Source organism: Rhopalosiphum padi, chromosome 1, assembly GCF_020882245.1.
Source record: "Rhopalosiphum padi isolate XX-2018 chromosome 1, ASM2088224v1, whole genome shotgun sequence".
In the NCBI taxonomy this organism is placed as follows: Eukaryota; Metazoa; Arthropoda; class Insecta; order Hemiptera; family Aphididae; genus Rhopalosiphum; species Rhopalosiphum padi.
Window position 1 is genome coordinate 71,300,692 of NC_083597.1, and position 22,852 is coordinate 71,323,543.

Genomic DNA, 22,852 nt, shown 5'->3' on the forward strand with positions numbered 1-22,852 from the left:
TTGGAGCCAAACTGTTTAAAGCCTATTTTTAAATCTTTACTAGACCCATAGAAATGGTTTATGGCAGTGTAGAAAAAAAACAAATTGCATCACCCTAGAAAAGAAAAACACGAAAAAAAATATGTATACGGAATACTAATATTACGTTTGCGTATTATGCTATTATATCATAACAAAGGGTAATATAATAAACATAATAATATATATACCTCTACTAACAGTAAAGGCAGTGCCATATTCAGGATTTAAAAGATAAGAGAAACGAAAATGTTGCTATTACACCGATATTTTCATAAAAGAACCATGATCAACATTTTAACTTCTTAAACGTGATATTTTATCAATCATCATGTTTGATAAAATCCGAAATTTTTATAACTATGAGAATAAGCACGTACAAAAATGTGGTTATTACGTACTTATTATGTTGGATGTTAGATTTAATGCAAGTACTTTGTGTATTAAAAATGTGTAGTATAGGTAAGGAATTAAAAACACAATTAAGAATTAAAAACTAAATATTAATCGATATAATTTAATATAAGCTGAGAATGCAAGTTTTTGAATTTTTCTTCTTTTTGATATTTTGTTAGGAAATTACCAATTTTTGTGATTTTTTAGTAATACGATTTAATGATTTGGACTTATAGCAAGTTTATGTTCCGTAGTTGTAATTTGTACACAAACGACAACATTTTATCATGTAAAAATAATTTTATTATTGTAATTTGTTCTTTATTATAATAGGTACAATATATTACTGTTCAATTGTCAATTGTTCTAATGGTTTAAATGTCTGACCACAGCAAAAATGTATTCGAAAAATGAAAAAAAATACAAAATCATGACTCAATATCAAATTTAATATATATATATCAGCGTTTTACAAAAAATAGATATTGCTGACCTTTTCACCCAATGATATTCCTGCATGTTATCATTAATTTATTAGAAATTAGAAAATAATAATAAATTATCAGCTTTGTTGAACCAGAAATGAGAGTCAGCCATATTTAGCCATATTTATAGCTAGAAATAATCTTGGTCCACAACAACTGAAATTGATTTCGGGAAAACATAATCTATGAAAATTTTGATGATTGTATTATTTGTATTGAAAATGATAATAGGTATATTTATTAAAAATTATCTTTATAAAGATGGGGGAATCTTTACGCACATGTTTTAGTCATTTATCCTTACGTAAATGTGAATTTAACTATAAAACTAGTTACAAAAAAAAAATTATAGAAATAATAACTATATTTTAAGAATAGGTACAATTTTTAAATGAATTAAAAAAAAAAATCTTATTTTATTATCAAGTATATGAATATTTAATTGTATACTATTAGTAACTATAATTTTGAATTATGTACGGATTCATATAATATTAATATTTTTATAATTTATTACTTCTATACAAGTATTCAAGACATCAGCTATATTATTACTTATCTTTTTTAAAACTTACTTCCTAATACTTATATAATTGTATTTTTTCACGCTATTCTCACGGCTATCGATGATAAATGGTTTAAACAACTTTATAGTGGTCGATTTAAAAAATGAGCTGTGAAGTTTTGCTCTTCATATCACCACTTTTTATTAACATATTATAACTGATACATAATATTTATTTTTATACAATTACTGCATTATTATCATTTTTTTATTTTTATTTTAGTCTTTAGGTACGTTGTACGTGTAGTGTTTATTTCAGGGGGTGACTGTGGGGTAATACCCCTCTGAAAAATTTATGACATTATTACGTTAACTACATATTGTGATGCTATAATATATGAAATGAGTTATCGGCCGATTGCCAGTTATTTTGTGCGTCGCGGTTGATAATAAAATAAAATAAAATGGGACAAGAAACTTTGCAATCCCGCATGAAAATTAGCACAAAACGACCCTCAGAACTTGACGAAGACACTGTGAATAAGGTAATTGATTTGTACGCATGTCAAAAGCAGTGCCGACATTAATTTAATTTAATTTAATAAACATAATAAATATTAAAATATATATGACTTAAGCGTCTTAAGCTCATAATGAAGTATTATTAATAATATAGAAATGTGTAAGGTATGTATGTACCTATAGTAAATGTTTGTTATATTTTTTTCCTATTATTAACCAGTTAGATTTTTAGGTATCTATCTGATTCCAATAAATTGAGCTTAAAATGATAATTGTACTTCCTTTAATTATTTATTGAACCCCACTCCAGTGGCGTGGTGAACTAAAAATTTTCCAGAGGCAAGTTACAAATACCCCATGTACCCGTCCATCACTATTATTACAGAAGATAGGGGGAGAAGGGGACTTCAAAAAAATCATGTAAAGCATAAATGCATTATAATATAATACAACTTATAATATTATTTCAGACCATTATTGACTACCTATTTATAGTATATCATACTACATTTTCAATTAGGGATCCAACGACCACCAACCACCCCGCTGTTCAAAAGAAATCTCAGAGGCCTCTGAAATTGTCGTTCACCACGCCACTAGCTCCCCTACCGGGATAGAAGGTCTGGAATAAACACTGTGTACGTGGAAATAAATACGTTATAATAAATTAACGTTTTCTATTTGTTTTATTGTTAACTACCTATTTTATTACTACTGATTCAACTATAGAATATTTCGACGTTAGCTGTCTTGTACAAAATATCAAAATTCCCCATTCTCACTTAACTTACTAATTAGCAGCTATGAGCAGTACTATAACTATAGTTTATGGGTACCAAATTAATCGAATAAAAGAAAACCAAGTAAATTATGCATATGTCCATTTCAACTTGTGAAGCCACCAGCGACTATATAAGGTCGCGACCGTTTAATTAATAATTATTGTTTTGGAGGGAAACGCCGCCGCCGCCCACCGCCATTCGATCTTGACCTCGGTGATGGCGGCCGCCACGCTGCAGACGTACTGGTTTCCCTGACACGAAAAAATAACAATTCGCCTCCCTCTAGAAAAAAAAACATACTGAATGTTATATTATGTGTTACATTGTATCATAACAAAAGGTAATATAATATTCATATATAACCGCATGTATAAATAACCACTAAGTCTAACAGTGGCAGTGGCTTATTTAAGACCTTAAAGACATATTATACAGGGAAACGAAAATGTTGCCTCACACCACCTTGTCACAAAAGATGAACAACCACAACAATCAACATATTAATTTTTCTTACTATATAACGTATCAACGAATAAAATAATAATCACAAAAGTAGATACCTACTTATGTAAAAAAAGGAATGCGGTTATAACCCATATTATGTGAGAGACTTGTGTGAATGCAAGCGTCGCAAGTACACCCACGTCCAACACTATGTGTAAAAAAATTGTAAATTTTATTGAACAATATTGTTAGTGACAAGTGATAGGTAAACTTTATTATTTCGACTATTTTAATGGTTGAAAAAAATATTAATAAATAAAGAATGCCCAAACAAAATTGGCCACCGCAATGGATTTGAAAAAAAAAAAATTCGCAATTAGAGGCGACGGTCTCTACGAGTTACGGTTTTACCAAAATACGTCACCGCGGAGTAGAAGTACATACGTATGTAAATGTAGGTAAACTATAAAATATCGTTATCGCGACACGTATATAATAATAATAGTATTGTAGTCGAATAGTATTATCGGCTGGCGCAGACGATCGAGGTGACCTACAACGGCGGCGGCATAGATAAACGCGTATAATAATAATAATAATAATAATAATAATAATATAGGTACAGATAAGTCGACGAGTGACGGCGAGAGAGGTGCGTGCGCAATCCGTGAGCGCTTCTCGCGCGCCGGTAGAAGATTGCCGCGGCCCGCGCGTCTGTTGTAGTATTGGTGGGGGCGGCGGTGGCGGCGCGCGCGGTCGTATAGAAAACGCGGGCTGAACCGGTTGAGCGACGTTGCCGGGCCGTGCGATGTTTCTGACCGGAACGCGTTCGCCGGCGCGACCGTTCTGCTGGACGGGTGTGCGGGTGGAGGGGGACTCGGCTGTCCCGGAGGAGGTGGTGGTGGAAGAGGTCTCGTCCTCCTACCACCGAAATAAGGTACGGCTCTCCGTCGTAGTCGACGTCCTCTCACCACCCGTACTACCTGTGCCGGTGTGTTTGCGTGCGTGCACCGCACCGTTCGAACCACGGAGCCGCCGCGCGCGCGCGTTCAGTAATTCAGTTTGGTAACGTGGCATCCCCCGAACAGGTATACCTGTGCGGTCCGTCTCGTTATTATTAATTTGTGTGTATTCCGTTCCGACGAAGGAAGGGAATTTAAAAAAAATAAAATAGAAAAAATTTAGTCGTGCGCGCCCCTACCCCGCAAGGTTTTGTTTTTGCGTGTGCGTGTGCGCGTGTGTTTGTGCAGTGTGCTCGGCCGTGCGCGCCTGCGTGTGTGTGTGTGTGTGTTTGATATATATATAATATTATATGTTTTATTGTTATTGTGCGGGTGTGTGCGAGGTTTGCCGTGTCGTCGTGCCAGTGCGAAATTTTTGAAAAATATCCGTTTTTTTTTTTGGTGCCTCTATCCGCCGCCGCTGCCGTCCGAGATTTCGAGAGTTTTCCGCGTTCGGTTTCTTTTTTTTTTTTTTAAATACACCGACTGGCGGCCGCGCGCTTGCGCTCGGTTGCGGTGAAATTTTCGGTCGTTCGGTTTTCTCGGTGTCTTTGATTTGTTCGCATTACTAAGTTTGTTCTGTTTGTTTATCAATCGAATGCCGTCGGCGGCCCGAGTGATCCGAGCACATTAAATATTATTATTATTAATAATAATAAGTATCACGCGCTCCGCGCCGGTGTCAATAACCGACAAGTGGGACATCGCGCGTCAGCAAAGAAGTTTCTCCTTTTTACGGAGAGAGACATTCTACGCTGCGTGTACCGGTCTGCAAAACGGTCAGTGTACACGAATTTTATGTTTGCATTCTTCTGAACTGACAAAATGGTACCGGGGTGGTTAGGCCTTATCGACGACCAACTACCCGTCTCGGGAGTCAGCTGCGATGTGTCTATCACGTGGAGGACGGCTCCGGTCGACTATTTCATATGTAGGTTCTATCATCATCTAACCTATTTTTATAGATTTAGAGTGTATAATATTATCAAACAGCTTTGTACCGCCGTTTTCTATCTATCTTGTTAGTATTATAGTCGAGTAGGTACCTGCTATTAGATTTCACATGTTTTGTTATCACTTATCATATAAAGATCGCATAACTTTTTGAAATGTGTACCGATATTATATGGGTATAGTGAGTACCTAAGTTCCGAGGCTACTGATATTTCATACCTATTAATGTCATATATGCGATTATTCTTGTAGGAACATTAAGAAATAGGATCTTTCTGTGATATGTCAAGAGAAATATTATAGGTAGGTGGAAAGTTGATGTTTATAAATAGGTATTAAATAGGCGGTAAAAGTATGCATATTTTCGTTCTCTCTCGGAAACCTAACCTAGCCTAACATTAAGTCCTTAAAAGTTATAATAATAATATATTCAATGTTATGTTATGACGATGATATCGTTTCAATTGAATATAAATGTTTTTTATTGTATTTTTCAAGGCAAAACAAATAACGAACGAGAGTTAATATGTAAGTAGGTGCTTATTAAAGCGTTTTGGCAAACGTTTTATTAACTGTTTAAGTCTCTTTGTGAAGTATATCTATAGGCTAATATACACGTTAAGTGGCAATTATAAAATTGTTAAATTGACTTGTACTACGTAAATATACCCTTAGTGAGGCCATTAGAATTTATTTTCGGCGTGTGGGGGTTAATATTATGTAGTATTTTATACTGGAAAAAATTAAATTTGATTTAAAAAAAAAAACAATTCAGTAGGAAGGTGTACCGGTATACCCCCTACCCCGATTGCGTCATGTATCCTATAGTATTAGGTATTTTATTTTATCCATTATGAAGTTTTATGGTACTTTGCATTAACGAAACTCCAAATACCACCACAGTGGTAAATCTTAGCAAAAGGGTTTTCATTACTTAAACATTTTTATTTTAAATTGAATCTACCTAATACTAAACTAATTGCAGTTATATTTTAAACACAAGTTTTTAAATAGTTTTATAAAAAGTAAACTTCTGTACTTAAAAATTATAGAGCAATATCGATTTTGATTACGGGTATGAAAATAACTACCGAAAGTTGTAAATGACCACTAAAATGTTTAATTTTACTCATATCATATTTAATCATATATTATATTACGTAGATAATTACGAGACTTACAAAACAATTTAAATATCCAATGTAGTATAGAAAACGTAAAAATGTTTATTGCAAATGTATGTTTTTAATTACATTATAGAAAATCGGAAAATGTAATAACATTTTTTTATTTCTTACTAATTATTTTTCAATGATATAAATATTATTTGATTCAGAACTAATGATTTTCGTTTATAAAAAAAAATGATATAATTTCAAATTAAACTTAAAACGAGGCTTAATAATTTATATACGTATTGTATAATTATTTATTACTTTGGCATTGTATTAAATTATACTCTAAAAGTCTTAGTTTTCACTCCCTTTTTATATTAGTACTTTTGTATCCTATTTTTTATAAAAAGTCTCAAGAATGTTTTGATAATGGTGAACGATATTCCACTGCAGTTCAAATATGTAAATATACGCTATTTATAACCAAATATAAAATATTATATTCATATTCCTAATGGTTTGCTTATTTTTAAGCAAATATATTATATGGTATTTTTTTACATGTATGAAAGGTTTTTATAATTCTACTATAGTTTTATAAATAGTAATTAGCAATTATCAATTCATACTCTTTATACTTGAAAATTAAATTTTGAAGCAATCGACATATTTATCGTTTTCAATAAGCAAAGTTAAAATGAAAAAAAATCATGCCCCAGGATATCCATTTTCAGGACAAAATATCTTTAAGTAGGTATAAAAGAGAATGGATAAAATATGGCTTTTACGTATATAGATAGATCAACTTAATCTTATTTTAGAAACTATTTTTCTTTTTTAAATAAAATGGATTTATTTAATTATATTTACATAATCTTGATTTTGTTGAATATTTTCTAATAGGTACGTAACAACCCCCAAGGTAAACCGAATAAAATGTCTGTCCCTAGGCACTAAGAATCATTATGCTAATTTTTAATTCTGATTTATGTTATTCATTATATTTTTTCCCCCAGCAACTTACCTGTCGTACTTCTTCTAAACTTTTTAAAACGTGAACTGCGAGTTTACTGTGGTAGAAAAAATGCCATGCAGTACAAGTGTACAACTCGAGTGTATTCGATTTACAATTGTTATATGAAAAATATCTTGATCAAAACTTATTATGAAGTTGTGTCACGAATAATATGAATACACAATATAGTTACTCAGAAATTGGGAATATTTGGGGTAGGTATATCAATTATATTGGTGTACAATATACATATTACTCATATTAGTACAAGTTAGTATTATTGTAATTTATAAGTATAATAATTGTTACAACAATATATCCGTTCATTTTGGTTATGTTAGTACCCATAAATAATATCATTTTCACAAATTTTTAATATTATGATGAATAGTTTCTATAAATAAGTAAATATTGTGTTTGTTGTGTTTTAATTAAATATTTTAATAATTAGATGTTTTATAAATTATAACAATGTGAGTGTTTGTTTTTAAAAACAATATTTTGTGTCTGCCATCATATTTTGGAGTAATAAAAATGCTCCAATCTTCAAATGTGTGGTTGGTGTTTGGTAGTCAATTGGATCTACAATTCTATATCTAGTTGCCAGTTAGTATTTTCGAGTTTGGAGAATTAAAATTTGAAAATTCACTGTAACTTACAAAATAATAGCAAATTTTAAATTTTAACGTATAGCAGTTTTCATTAAAATTCGATTTTGTTATCCTGTTGTTATTTATACCTTAGGTACATTAAATTTTCACCTAATATTTATATAAACATTTCTTAGAAATGGTGTGCTTAATTATTTTATAAGAGTTATTTTTTGTGCTATTTATACAAACATTTGCACTTTTTTAGTTTCTTATCGATTTATTCTGAAAAAATTGTTTTTCAATAACAAAAAGCTTGACAATTAATACAATGATCTCCATACGTTTTTCTTACACAATTCTAAAAAATATTGAAAATACTAGGGTACATTTTTTTTATAGACATTTGTATTAAATTGTTGACGAAATTGGGTATTTAATTGAAAATAACGATTTTAGTTATTTACTTTTTATGTTGTAATTCAAAACATTAATCACAGGGACTAGAAACTTTTTGCTACCATGAAAAATATTATTTCCTGAATTTTTTTATGCACAATTATAAACTATTTATACCATGATCCTGTTTACACTGTTCTACGGTATTGACTTGAATTGCATAACATAAGTATAATATAATATACTGTATTACTAATAGAAAAATAAATTAATAATAGCAATCTATTGTGATATTGTATAGTTTTACTATAATAATTGAAGAACTTTGAATGCTTTGTATAAGGGTACAACTATAATTCTACCTCACAATTGTAAATAGTTATATATAAGTAATATTCTGATTTCCACGTATGACATTATGTAAATATGTATTACCATAAAATGTATTGTTGTAGTAAGATAATACCTGCTAAACTTTGGTGGTGTTTTTGAATTGTACTATTGACATAATTCTGTATCACTAAGCTAATATATTATATAGGTATATATATATATATTATATTCATATAATTTATTTTAATTTCCGGTTTTATAAAGACGTTGTGACTTTAAATAATGAATTATAAAAACTATTTTATACCTATATAACTATAAGTATTATTTCGAGAATAATCGACTTCTTAGTTCTTGCGGAACTTTACGTATAAATATTTAAAAATTAATATTTGATTTTGAACTTCACTTGGTTATGCAAGATTTAGGTATATTGTCAAGTTCGAATGTACCGTTTATTGTTTTTTGCAGGTTATATCAAAAAATGAAGAGGGAATAATATTCTCTCGGGTTTCAATATCTAATCAGTTTTTGAAAACAATTCCATGAAAATTTTAGTAATTCACTTTATAAGACGTATAGTCCTCTATTTAATAAAAGCTTTCAACTTTTCGAACAATGATGGTGAATTAAACTTGCTTATGTGAATAATGTAGGTAAAGGCATGTGTAGTATACGTATACAGTAGGTATTATACACAATAGATATGCGTTTTGTTTTGGTTGAACATTTTTAATTAAAAGTTAAATTTATTATTTTATTGTTTTAAGATAATTTTGGTTTGTTTTAAAATGTCTGTGCCGTTTGTATATATTTAGAGCTTGTGTTGATTGATACACAGACTCGATGTTAATTAAAATAATTTGATAGTAGAGAGAAGTGTACTCAAGGTTGAATAAAAGATTAGATGTGTGAGATGGTAAATAATGTTTTTACTTACCCGTATATGGATATGTATTGTAATCATGATAACAGTCAATCCCCATTCTTGAATATACATTCACTTTTCACACCCACAGAAGTTAAATAACTTTATTGTACATTTGTTTATCTGTTTTCTTAGATAACAAAATCCAAATCTATGCTTGGTTATGAATTATTTAAATTCATTTTTTATAATAAATATACATGTATATAATTTTATACTGAACATTATTGCAGTTAATACAATTTTGTTACAGGGGTACTATTGTTTATCAGTATAAAAACAAAACAATTTATTTTTATTAAATGCCATGTATTGAACTGTGTTTGACGTATGGTAATGAATAATGATTAATGAGTAATATATATTAAGTAGTGCGTTTAGCGTAGGTGGTAGGCTTAAACAGCAAATAATATGAGTTGGGTCGACTTGTGTCAGTGTCGAGTTTCTTTGCGGTAAAAAAACAAATTACAAAATAATTGTGTGTCACATCAAGTACGATCACAATGAATCCCGCAAAATAAAAAATGAGTTTATATATGTATTATAATGAACGGGCAAATGGCACCAATATAGATGGTCGCGTGTTTATTTGAGTCTACCCGGAGGCCAAACTATATATAAAAAATGATACGCACGCGTGTGTGTGTACTTTTTCGTTGTTGATGGGTTAAGAAGCAAAGCCGTAGAAGAGGGGTTTGATGTGAATTTTTAATCGTACTCGATGGTGGTAGAGAGAAGTCACCTTCACCGCCGCTCGCCCGTGTGGAATTGACATTCTCGACTGGTCGACCTTGGCGCGCAATCCATTGGCAGTCGTATTGTCTGCACAGCTTTGGTACCGGTCGGCCAATAGACCGATTCTTAGCCCGCGTGGTCTTTTGTCGTAGATTACTGAATATCAATTATTATTGTTGTCGATTTTACCTTAGTATCCACGTCTAGGATAATAGAGTACGTATTATGTGTAGATCTCGTTACTCTGGGCTTATTTCATAATATTTCTAGAGTTTTTATGATTGTTATAGGTACTTTACTATTATCAGTAATAGTTATCTTTGATTGACTATAAATTCCTTAGTTTGAATATTGTACGTGGTACGTCTATTAAATTTTAATCCTTTAAAATTTTTTTAAAATATTATATAACATAATAATGTATTCAATTACATTAAGGTAAGAGTTTATTATTTTCAATGTATAGTAATTTATGAATGAAGTTTTACATTTAGATAATCATATTAGACAAATTAATTAAATTAAGTGTAACAAAATGAAAAGGCTTTATAGCTTTTATTACATGGCTCACGTTATCGGACATTTGGCTAAATTCCACAACAAGAGATTAATTTTATCGGAAGAATCTATACAAGACATAATAGTACCTATGTTTAAGCTGTTTATTGTTGTATACATTCATGATCTATTGTACAAAGTGAATTTGTTATCGATTAATAATAACGTTTTTTTTTAAAAACAGAGTTCAGCTAAGAGGACATCGTACCCGCGTATGTTGTCTCCGTCTTATCAACGCATAACATACCAAAATATACGTTTAGCAGTTCTATTTTAGTGTTGTCAACTTTGAGTTTGATAATAGGTCAATTCTCGCTAACATTTAAACTAAAAATCGAAAATTGGAACTGCTAGACGTATCTTTTGGTATGGTATGCGTTAATAGGATGGAGTATGAAGATAACACATGAAAGTACGACGTCCTTTTAATACAAAGGGCTTAGAATTCCAAAGTGAATTTCATGACTGTGTATGAACAGACTGGAAATAATGTTAGGCTATTTGCCTGTTCATAAGATGGTATTGGGCTCTATTTTTATAGGAGCAATTCAGTGATTTTTAAAAGGATATGAGTATAAAAACCCAGCACAACATAATTTAATATAAAGGGTTTTAAAAGGAATGTATAGTATTCAATAGATTCACCATACAATACTTAATAAAACCAAAAGTTTATTAGATACTTATGGGGAATTTACTCAGGTATAATGTATTATTTTCAAAAGAATGTTGGAAAATAACGTATATATTAAAATATTAAACTTAAAAAATATATAAACTCAATGAAAGTTAATAATAATGAGTAGGTTCTGATTATAATTTAAAATCAGTGTGGTTTAATTTGATATAGATAATAGGTTTGTATATAGTACCTATAGATTATACCTATATACATCAAATTAAATCACATCGATTTTAAATTATTATGAGTGTACTCAATATTATTAATAATGATAATAGTGTTATAATCTTTCTTCCTAAGTTAACATTTTTAAAATAAAAAATATATTTAGGTATATACCTACTATACGAGTATATAGATATTTATAATAATTATAATAATTTGTTTTTCATATTTTTAGTTTCCTAACCTTTAACGATAAAGTTGAGAATTATTGAATTATTTGAATTTTTTCTTAACTTTTATTAAATCAATTATTTTTAGTATTTGAGTTGAAAAAAAATAATTTAAAGAATTCATCGTATAAGTTTAGAATTATTATTTAATTAGTATACCACATGGCATATAATGTTTAGTCTGTAATTAAAAAGATATTTTATGAGACAATACAATTTTTTCTATTGTGAAAGTTATAAGAGTTCTACTGTTTACTTATAGTCTATATATAGTTCTAAGCTATAACATATTTAATCGTTGCACATTATATGTTTATATCATATATCTATCTCAAGTATAAGTTGCCATACCTACAAATAAGATGAAAAAAATAACCTTAAGTTTGTTGAAGAATATATTATTTAATTTGTAAACAGTTTGAAGTATAAGCGTGAGTTTTAAATAAGCCATAGGTTAACTTTATTGATTTAATAATAATGGATTTGTAGTGTATATAATAAATATAATACGTATATAACACAGCAGTATAGCATTTAACCTAACCTAACCTAACATATACACTATGTAGAAGACTAGTCAGGGGCCCACCGTTTTTTTTTTAGTTTTCTAATGTTGTAATCACTTAGTCGTAAACGGGTACATACTGTGTTCCACTCTATACCATATGTTATAAACTATAATATACCTAATATGTAATTATAAATCCACGTATAAGAGTTCATTAGCGTTCACTTTAAATTATTTGCAATGAATTTATTTTTTCATCTTAATGATTTATTCGTGTAATAAGTGCAATTTTAGTGCTTGCAATATTATTTTAAATCAATTATAATTTCAAGATCATTTAACTATCATATTGGAGTTCTTCATTATTTTCTGAAAATGAAGAACACATTGTATAGGTAGGAGGTACAATTGATATATTATACAAACCTTGTTTAGCTTAAAAATTAAAATCAATTTATACTTCATATATATATGTATCTATTATGTTTTTTGATTTTAGTCTGTAGATAAAATAAACAATATGCTAAAAACATTTAAAAATCCTTTTATTTATTACATAGCCAACCCTTGGAAAGCAAGTTCGTTGTACATTAATACATTATATACCTATATGTACCATTAAGATCCAATAACACGTCGTAAACAATGGAACTAATGGAAACACCACCGTACATCCGGCTCACTCACTCTTTCTCTCTCTTTCACACACACACGCACACATATGTGGTCGAATAGAAATGACGACAAACGTCCGGGAAATAGCGTTCAGCAATAAATCACGGGCGCGCCCGAGTGTAGGTATATATTGTAACGATTAACGCCACCATGACGTGTACCTCTGCAGTACTTATACACCCTACCCAAAATTCTAGGACCCCGTGACAGCAGTGGATTTTTATGCATATCTTTAACCCTTGTAGCATGTGTTGGTTTTATTTTTTCTCTGGTCCATTTTCCTTCGCTGTTTATATAAAATAATAATAGTTAAAGTTGCACAATATCATGTCCGTATAGAAAAATTGTCTTCTTCGTAGAATAGTATCTATCTATTTATAAGAACAACCCTGTTGAATATACGGGGTTCGTTTCCATCCCATATAGCGAGTAATACGTGATATATGACTATAGTTAATATTTACGTGGACGCGTGGTTAATGATGCATGTAATTGTTTTATAGTCGGTGGTTTATGATTAGGTAAGTACCTAGTCAGCTGGTTGTATTTTAGGCTGGTTTAATCTAAACTTATTTTTTTGCCAAAAAAACCAAAAATGGCATTTTTATCGATCAGAGATAATTAGGTTTTTGTTTGTACTCGTATGTATATAATTGTAATGCATTACCAATGGAATAGAGAGACTAATACTTTTTAATTGTTATGGTCGTTTAATTTTTACTAAAATAATAGTTTAATTATTATTGGACTATATTAATATTACTATATCAAAATTAATAATTATTTTTAATCAATTTTAATTATTATCCGTATAAAAAAATAATCTGAATAGTTAATACAATTGTGTAATTGTATCTATTATTTTTATCTAGTAATTACTTAAATTAAATGTTTAGGTACACAATTTGTATTAATTGTTTGTAAGTTGTAACTATACTAAGTAATACTATACTTACTTAGTTCAAATTAAATTTTAAAAATTAATCAATTTATTTAATTTTGTTGTTTAATATTCCGTAATAACTCGAGATTCGGGATTTATTAATTGCATTTTTTTATGCATAATGTTTTATGTATTAAAATTTTTGTATCATTTTGAAAGTTTATTTAAATTAATACGGTACTAAAATGTAGTCTAGTCAACATTTTAAACTTATTTTCGTTAGTATTTGTCACTAATTATTGTGGTATTTAAATTATAATATGCTAAGAACAAGTGAGGGTTCACCAATTGTATATTGTTTTAGATTTTTATTAAGTTATAATGTGCCAAAGCCACATGGAATTCTTCCAAAAATAACTGTTGAGTTTGTGTAATAGATACATGTAACTTGTTGGACGTATAAAATAAAATTAACTCATTAATAGCAGTTGCTTTTAGATCTTGAGAGAAGCGATTGGTGTTACAATAATGTGTGTTATTATTTATTTTTTAATTTTATTATTTATCATTAGTTAATTCATCACATTTTGGAGCTGAGAATGATTGCTAATAAATAAGAGTAAATTAAAAAAATTGGGCTACATGTTACACTGAAGATATACTATACTTGTACCCATTTTAAATATTTAAAACCATGATTAGTCATGTTAAAATAACCTACCTAGGCATTCAAAATCATTACATAAATGTTTATAACTTCAAAATTTGCTATATACATTAAAATGTACATACAAAAATATTTTATTAAAATATTTGAGTTTTATTTATGTAGGTATTTGCTTAGATACTATTATAAAAAACTCCAATTTTAATAATTATGATTGTACCTACCTAATTTTTACATATTGATTAAATATTAAATGTTTACTCAAAAATTATACAAATAACATAAAAAAAAAAAAAAAAAAAAATACTTGTACAATTACGTTTAATTGTAATTCAACTTTCCCTTTTTTTTTTTTTTTTTTTTTTTTATTTTCATTGATATTGTCGAAAGAAAATATTTTTGGCAGAATTTCAAGGTATTGGTAGTGTAAGTATATGCATAGACTGGGATATTTACATATTTTTATACATATTTCAAAATCGTTGATTTTCGATAGAAAATTGTGTTGTGTTTGAAGAAAATATTATGGTATAGTAATCTAAAGTACTTTTTATTTTTTCGTTTTATTGATTACAAATATGTTTAAGTTAACTAAACAAAACTGAATAGAAAAACAAAGCAATCTATGGTTTAATAATAGTGTATGGGTTTTTTTAAAGGTATACATGTTAGTCAGTTCGTAGATTCATATATACATGCGTCAATTGAGTGATTAGTGTTTTTTTTCAAATATATCTAAAATCCATTTTTTTTAGATTTAAAATATAATTAATGAGAACATTGTATACAAAAGTTTTATTTGATAAGTTCTAAAATAAATTGTCTAAAAATATACATTTATATATTAAGCTATATGATTGTATAAATATTTTATTTAATTGGTACACTTTAATAACATTATTTATAGGATTATAAAAATATTAAAGCAAATAGATATCTAGAAGAAGTAAAATTGTAAATTTAAAATATTTTAATCAATTATTAGCTTTAATTATTAATTTTAAAACATACAGTTGCCTTTCTCCGAGATGAGTGAAATGAGATGAGAGCCAAATACCCACTTTCTGTACCTTGTTAATGCTGTAGTTTACCGTTCCCCGTCGTGCACTGCACTTCTTTCTATATAGCACTAACCTATTCAAAGTGTGAAAAATTATTTTTAAATATGTAATTTCGATTAAATTAGTTTTAATTTTAATGGATTTGTTTTAAATAGTTTGTAATGTGTTTGCGTAATTTTTTTTGTGTATTGGATTATTTTATCAATAAATTGTAAATTATTAGTTTATAGTGTTTATACTATTCATTTAGAGATAGGTTTTCTTACATAAATGATGATCGCGTAAAGCATTGATATGATGTGGAGAATCAATTGATTTCTAACGGATTTATACCTACCGTAGTACCGTACGTAGTTTGGAAGAACCATGTAGAAGGTAGAACGATAAACAAAAATACGGTTTTGTTATAAAATAGGGCATGAACAGATACGAATTACATATTTTGATGAAAAATACCTTTTAACAGTGTTAAAAAATCACAATGAATGTGTAATGTAAATTTTGATAACATTTTATAGGTTTGATTTAATATATTAGAATTATTAGATAAATAAAAAATGTATAACAACGTTGATACACATGTAATCAGTATAGGTACTAACTTATTATGATTCTGATGGTTGTAATTAACACCTTAGTGGCAACTATTTGCGATGTATCAATAGTCAATATTATAAGTACTGCATTCGATGTTAATTGATCGTTGAATATCTTTAGTACGTAAATTGGAATTTATATTTTCTCCACTTTATAAGCAACCATTATTATAGGAAAATATATGGGCGTTTAGCCAACTTGGCTTTTGTTCAGTTTTTGGGCGTATTAGTATAGTTTATCAAAATGAAATATATTGTCTGGGGAAAAAAATTATGAGTACTTCTGCTTATAAGTTATAGAGTAAATTAAGTTTATAAGCAGTAAAAATAATACGGTACACCTAATCTATAATGATTTCATTTGTGTTATTACAGAAATCATGAAGAGACGACATTCAGAGGCCTAATGGAATGAAGGAATCTACAGGCTTTTTCGGCGACCCGGTAAGTAATATAATTCATATTACAGGCATACGTTTTAAACAGATCGATTGTATTCGATTTCCACGGTATTTTCATTAGATTAACTTTACGACTTTTTGGTTTGTAGTACTTTCTGTTGGAAATATGAATAACTCGTTCATAACAATGCCGATTGCAAAACTGGTTTGAGTAACACGTAGAATTATTTATAAAAAACCTATAGTTATAGAAAACCTGTTTATGTTTCCCGCCAATATTTTTGACACTGAAAAGGAACACAATTATTGTACCTACTTAATATTGATATTTGATAAGCATACACGTAAAAGCATTACAATATTGAACCATTTGTCATATTTTTTTTTATAAAATATAATCTAAACTTATAAAAGTATTTGAGGAATGATTAATGAGTAGTGGCAATACTAACAATAAATAATGTAGACAAAGCTGTTATACCTCATGCTATACATTTCGTGAATACTTATACTATCTCAATTTATTAGATATAGTCTACATAAGTACATCTTTTTTACTTAAATATTTAATTTTTTTATTAGTTTTTGAATAAATAAATAAACTAAAAATATTCAAATTAATAAATAAAAGTAGGGATTTATATTATTTTATCCATAATCAATCAGTCGAAGTTTATTATTAAAAATTATCAGTCAAGGGATTTTGCAGATAAAAGGAGCTGAAAAATCTTAAGTTTTTTTCGTTCATAAATAAAACTACGTGTCTCAATAGTAAAACGTATGGCTTATAGCGCTTATACATATGTTATGAATATAGTATATTTTTATAAATATAACGTGTACATGTGTTAATAGTTTTTTTTGTATATAATATCTTATACATGTTGAATATAAACCTTTATATCCGATATTTTCTTTAATTTTTTCTTCAATATCAACTGCGTAAATATATTATTATTATCAATATTTATTAAGTGAAACAAACGAAAGAATTGGTTTGATAAATTATATTAAGTATTAATATATTGGTCACGTGATATTTATATAATATAGTGTGGATAGAGACATAGGTTATGTGTATATACACCGTGCGATCCATTGCATGTGTCCGAAAGTTGGCGAACCGGAGCAAGGATCAGCGAACCGTTTTATTCTATGTGTGCTACTATAATATTACGGACGTGTTTATTTTCATTCCTTTATATTTTAAACGTAAACGAGTGAACCGCATAATATATACGCTCGAGTACACATTCTCAAATCAAAACTTAACACAAAACACTATTATTTATCAAAGTTGTTACAGTTTTGGAAACACTTCCATTTTCATTAGGTATAATTGATTTTATATTTCATAACTGTATGTCATCATAATATTTCTTTTAGTTAATTTTGTTTTATGAATTAATTATTGATTACATAATATTATACATTATTCGTTTTATGATTTTTTTTAAAGACATTTTTATTTATAAATCGACATCAATAATACTACTTATTTTAGTATAGTATAGTACTATAATAGTGCATATATTATAATGTGTTATGATCGGGGGTTCTTAACCTTTTCTAGGTCATGGACCACTTAGATATAAAATATAGCCACGTAGCTCTTCCCCCTTAAAAAAATGTTTAATTAAATTAGTCATCATTTAATATTTGTATGTAATTTACAGCTTACAATTTAAAGTTTCGAATGGAATCAAATATTTTATTTGCATGTATAATGTATAAAGCTCCGGGATTTCAATATTCACCGAAAGTTTGATAATTTTTTTGATTGAAATAATCTAAGTATGCCATTTCTTCTGATCTTAAATTAATAAATAATTATATTATCTTTATGAGGTATGAATCATCTATAGTTTCAACCAGAAAATAACGTATATTAGTTATAAATACATTGACAAGTTAATTGAAAAAAAAATTGAGAGAAGTAGATAATTGATCTGCTGAACAATACATTTTGATTACACTTTGTCATATTCAATTTCGTGTTAATCGAAAAAAACAAAATCAATTTTGTTAAAAATTGGATTTACTTAATTATTTTGAAAAATATATTAGGAATTTTTAGTTTTGACATGTTTAAAGTACAAACTAGATCCAATTTTTTATCAGACAACACTCTTAACATTGAAGATCGAAGTATTTTATCGACTACTTATCGTGTACACTGACAAACATACAAAAATTCACATCATTGTAAAATTAATACGTGCATCGCTTCGTTTTGAATCTAATATATATATATATAAAACATAATATTTGTATAGTATATCATGTATGTGATGCATTGTTTGGCTGTGAGAAGTTAATACTACATCGATGTGGATAAAATGTTTTGCAAAGTCTAGTTTTAGTATGAGAATATTACAATGATATCATTCAAAGTAGATGATTGAAAATAATATTTAAATAAGAATTTATTGCTCTTTTCTCGAATTATAACGAATGCCTTTTGTTTTTATGTTTCATTAACATGTGCGTTTAATTTGCTCATACTATTCGATGAACTGACATGTTCACACCCATACATCATTCAATTTGCATTATGTTAATTGTTATATATTAAATTATTAAAAAAAAAAAACAATAACAATAATTTTTGATGTTGCAATTTACTTGTAATTACTTTTTATGATTCCATTACGATGTTTTTTTTTAATGACGAGGTACTACATGCTCTGCCAAAAAATAAACCGAGTATTTGAAGGCCGTATTTTGTTAATGTATGAGACCGAACACTTCGTTCTGTGTTTAGTATTTACAATATACATAATACGTCAGTATTTAAACGCTTGTCCTTGGATAACAAATAAATTATATGTTCGTTTTGGTTTGGAAGTCTAATAAAAAGTTAAAAAGAAATTTTACACCTCGTTTTAGTACTTCAAATAAAAATCAGTTTTATTTCAGATTTAGAAATAGTTTTGCAATGACGAATAACTAAAAAAACCAGTTTTATGGATGTTTATGAGTGATACATATATTATACGTAATAAACAGTGGGTACATTAGGAGGTATACAATTATTACAATTCTAAAAATTCATTTCCAGAAGATTTATGTTTAATATTTAATACACTTTTTTTTTAAACTAAAAGTGTATTTTGCTTATTTAAGAATATTATTTTAGTACCTAAAGGCCTATAATTTTGTAGTTAATCTTAATTTTTCAGGCACGAGTAACTCGTAAACCTATATATTACATAAAAATAAAATTTTTATAGATGTAAAAGGGAATGTATTTTTTTTTGTAGAATAGGCAGAGCTGGCAAATAAGTAATTTTTTTTTAACTGATTAAAGAGAAGTATTTTAATTTACAGTCATTTTGAAAAAAAAAAAGTTATTACTATAAATCAAAAATATATATGTTTTATATATAGTTGAACATTTTAAATGTCTATAAAACATAAATAGTTAAAAAAAATCTAAGTATTTTTTAAAGTTATTTCATGTACAAAATACATATACTAATATATAAATGAATATATTTTTTATAAAAATGTTATATCTTTACAATCATTTCTGTTTTAATAACTAAAAAAATCAAAATCGATTTTGTTTAAAACTGGTTTTTTTAAAAGTATTTTCGTTTTTTTTTTAATTTGATTTTTGTTTTTCCTCCCTTAATGTACAAATTAAATCCAAATAACTAGCAGAAACCATCTTCTACATTGAAAATGGAAGCATTTATTCTGCTAAAATACTAACTCCAGACACAAATAAATAATAAAAAACACACATAGACAGTTATAAGTTTATAACACTACACTGAGAGTATAAAATATAATATATATTATTTAAAAAAATGTCCTCATAATATCATATTAGTATGATTATAGATTAGATTTATGTATGTTGAACTTTCGGATGGGATATATAAAGATTTAGAATAATTATATTTTTAAGAATAACTTAATGATCACTTTTACTAACACAATGTAATGTATACAAAAATGATGGCTGTAAATAATCCGTACAACTGTTATAAGAAGCGTAGACGTAGTTGTGAAAAAAAATCATAGTAAGCTTCATTATTGAACAATGAACATGCTTTTTTGATTTCTAATTTGAAAACAGTTAGGTATTAAAATATATTTTTTTCACTCAAGTCAATCTTGATTAACAATTGATTCTATAAAATATTTTAAGGCATGATCTAAGATATGTATCTACTATAGATTTTAATTATCATTGGTTTATACCTATATATTTGATTAATTTTGTACGAAAGTGATTAGCGAAATCGTAAAATGCTATTTATGATGTAAACAAACTGATGATGTCTTTCGTAATTTGTAATGACTTTGGTAATCTTTCCTCTAATCGCTTTCTATTATCAAAAAATGTTTATTTTAATTGATTTACTGCGCTCGTTGACGGTCAACGGTAGGTTGACGACATATTACCTTTAAATTAGCTATAATAACGTAAAAAAATAAACACGCTTGAGTAATCAAATGTTTTACCGTTACGTTATTATTTTATCGGAATGTTTAAAAAATTTCTGCGTGAACAAGCGGTTTCGAATAGAGTGTAAAATAAATACGAATCCTGCTTGTCGATAAAATGTAAGAAAGTCCTACGTCTTATATAAAAATTCATTCGTTAAATTGAATTTGCCCGTTTAAAAGAGTAAAAAATAGTTTTTTTATTTATCTAAACATTTAGATTGCTTTTGTAATTGATATGTTATTGGTGGTGTACTGATAAAATCCGATCGATGTGGACAACATAATAACAAAACGAAGACGCGTTGCACGTCGATTGACGTTTTGGCTGTCGTTTTTCGGTGCGCGGTGATAAGGGTGAGAACACCGCCAGAGAAACCGCCGTGCACAGTGTTCGTGATGTGTGTTGGCAGGAGCCACTGCTGTCGTCGCGGACTCGATCGATCGGAATTACGGATTGGTAAAACATTTTACAGGTGTTAAGGGTACTCGCCTCGCTGGGCCGGTTCGGGTGGCGAAGCGTCGCGTCACCCGATTGTAAAATATATCGTCGGGAGATCTGATCGTCATTCGAAATCAACGTGTATGCCGCCGATCGGCGGTAATAACAACAATAATAACAACGTCCGCAAACGACATAAACACGGCGCGCACCGCACACAAACCAACCTTGCTCCACACAGATGACCCTCGGCCGCCACCGCCGCGCATTCTTGCCGGATTATTGGAATTCCACACCTGAACGACATGCGGTGCGTGCGCCCCACCCGAAGCGGCGGCGGCGGCGGCAACGGTAACCGGTGGGGCGCGAGACCGGTGTCGGCTCGGTCGGCGGTGGTTGCTGGGCCCGTACAACACGCGTGTCCCGTACAATAATATAGTCGTGCGCCGCGTACCGGTTCCCATACGTGCCGCCGCCCGGCTGTACTGTTCTCTCGTCCGCGGACCGTATGTTTTGCGCGCGTATTTCTCCGCACACCGCCGCGGTCGTTTTTCGATACCGCTCGACGTCGCCGTATTACGTCGACGACAACGACAACGACGACGACGACGACGACGACGAACACAACGACCACAACAACAACAACAGCAACAACGACTACTGCTACTCTGCTTATTAGGTACTACCACAGCCGCCACTACCACCACCAAGTCGGCGGCGTTTGTCGCCGGCACCGCCGCCCGTGCAGGTTTCCGCCGCGTTTGTTTTGAATGCCGCCGGTACGCGACCGCTGCCACCACCGTCGTCGTCGTCGCCGCCGCCGCCGCCGCCGTCGCCGGACACTGATCCGCCTGGAACCGCCATCATGGGAATATTCCGGTGTCCGTTGATCAGGTTCAGTCAGCGGCGGGCCAGACAGCACCGGCTGCCGGAAGAGACGTCGTCGCGATCGCCGCCCGAAGGCACGTCGAAACCGCCACTTCAAGCCGGCGCCGCGACAGTCGTCCCGGCAACTCTACCGGTACCGCCGACGCCGGCCGACCGCCCCGCCGCCGCCCGAGCCACGGCACACGCCGCCCACGCCGCCGCACATTTCGCACGCAAAGTCAGTACCACACTTGTATTACGACGATGGCGATTACAATGATTGAGAGGACGTTAAGAACGCATGTGTTGTCTCTGCTGTCTTAGCTAACGTACATCATAGCAAATATGCGTTCAGCTGAACAAATTTTGTGATGTTAGCTTTAATATTAGAGTACATTTACCTATTATAAAATTTAAAGAATATTATCTAAAAAATG

The 22,852-nt window shown here is 29.9% G+C and overlaps 1 protein-coding gene across 3 annotated transcripts in view; it reads left to right on the forward strand.

Annotated features, from left to right (window-relative positions):
* Positions 1-4,162: 4,162 nt before the first annotated feature.
* The window catches only part of LOC132917043 (probable serine/threonine-protein kinase yakA), a 98,708-nt gene continuing 80,018 nt past the window's right edge, over positions 4,163-22,852 (forward strand). Inside the window, exons 1-2 of one of the 3 annotated variants that reach the window (XM_060977851.1) lie at positions 4,163-5,084; positions 16,623-16,691. In XM_060977851.1, coding sequence (XP_060833834.1) covers positions 16,659-16,691 — 33 coding nt within the window. In that variant the 5' untranslated portion in view covers positions 4,163-5,084; positions 16,623-16,658. Of the gene's footprint in view, positions 5,085-16,622; positions 16,692-21,958; positions 22,654-22,852 lie in introns of those variants that run through there. The other 2 variants (XM_060977933.1, XM_060977605.1) reach the window with 2 other exon arrangements.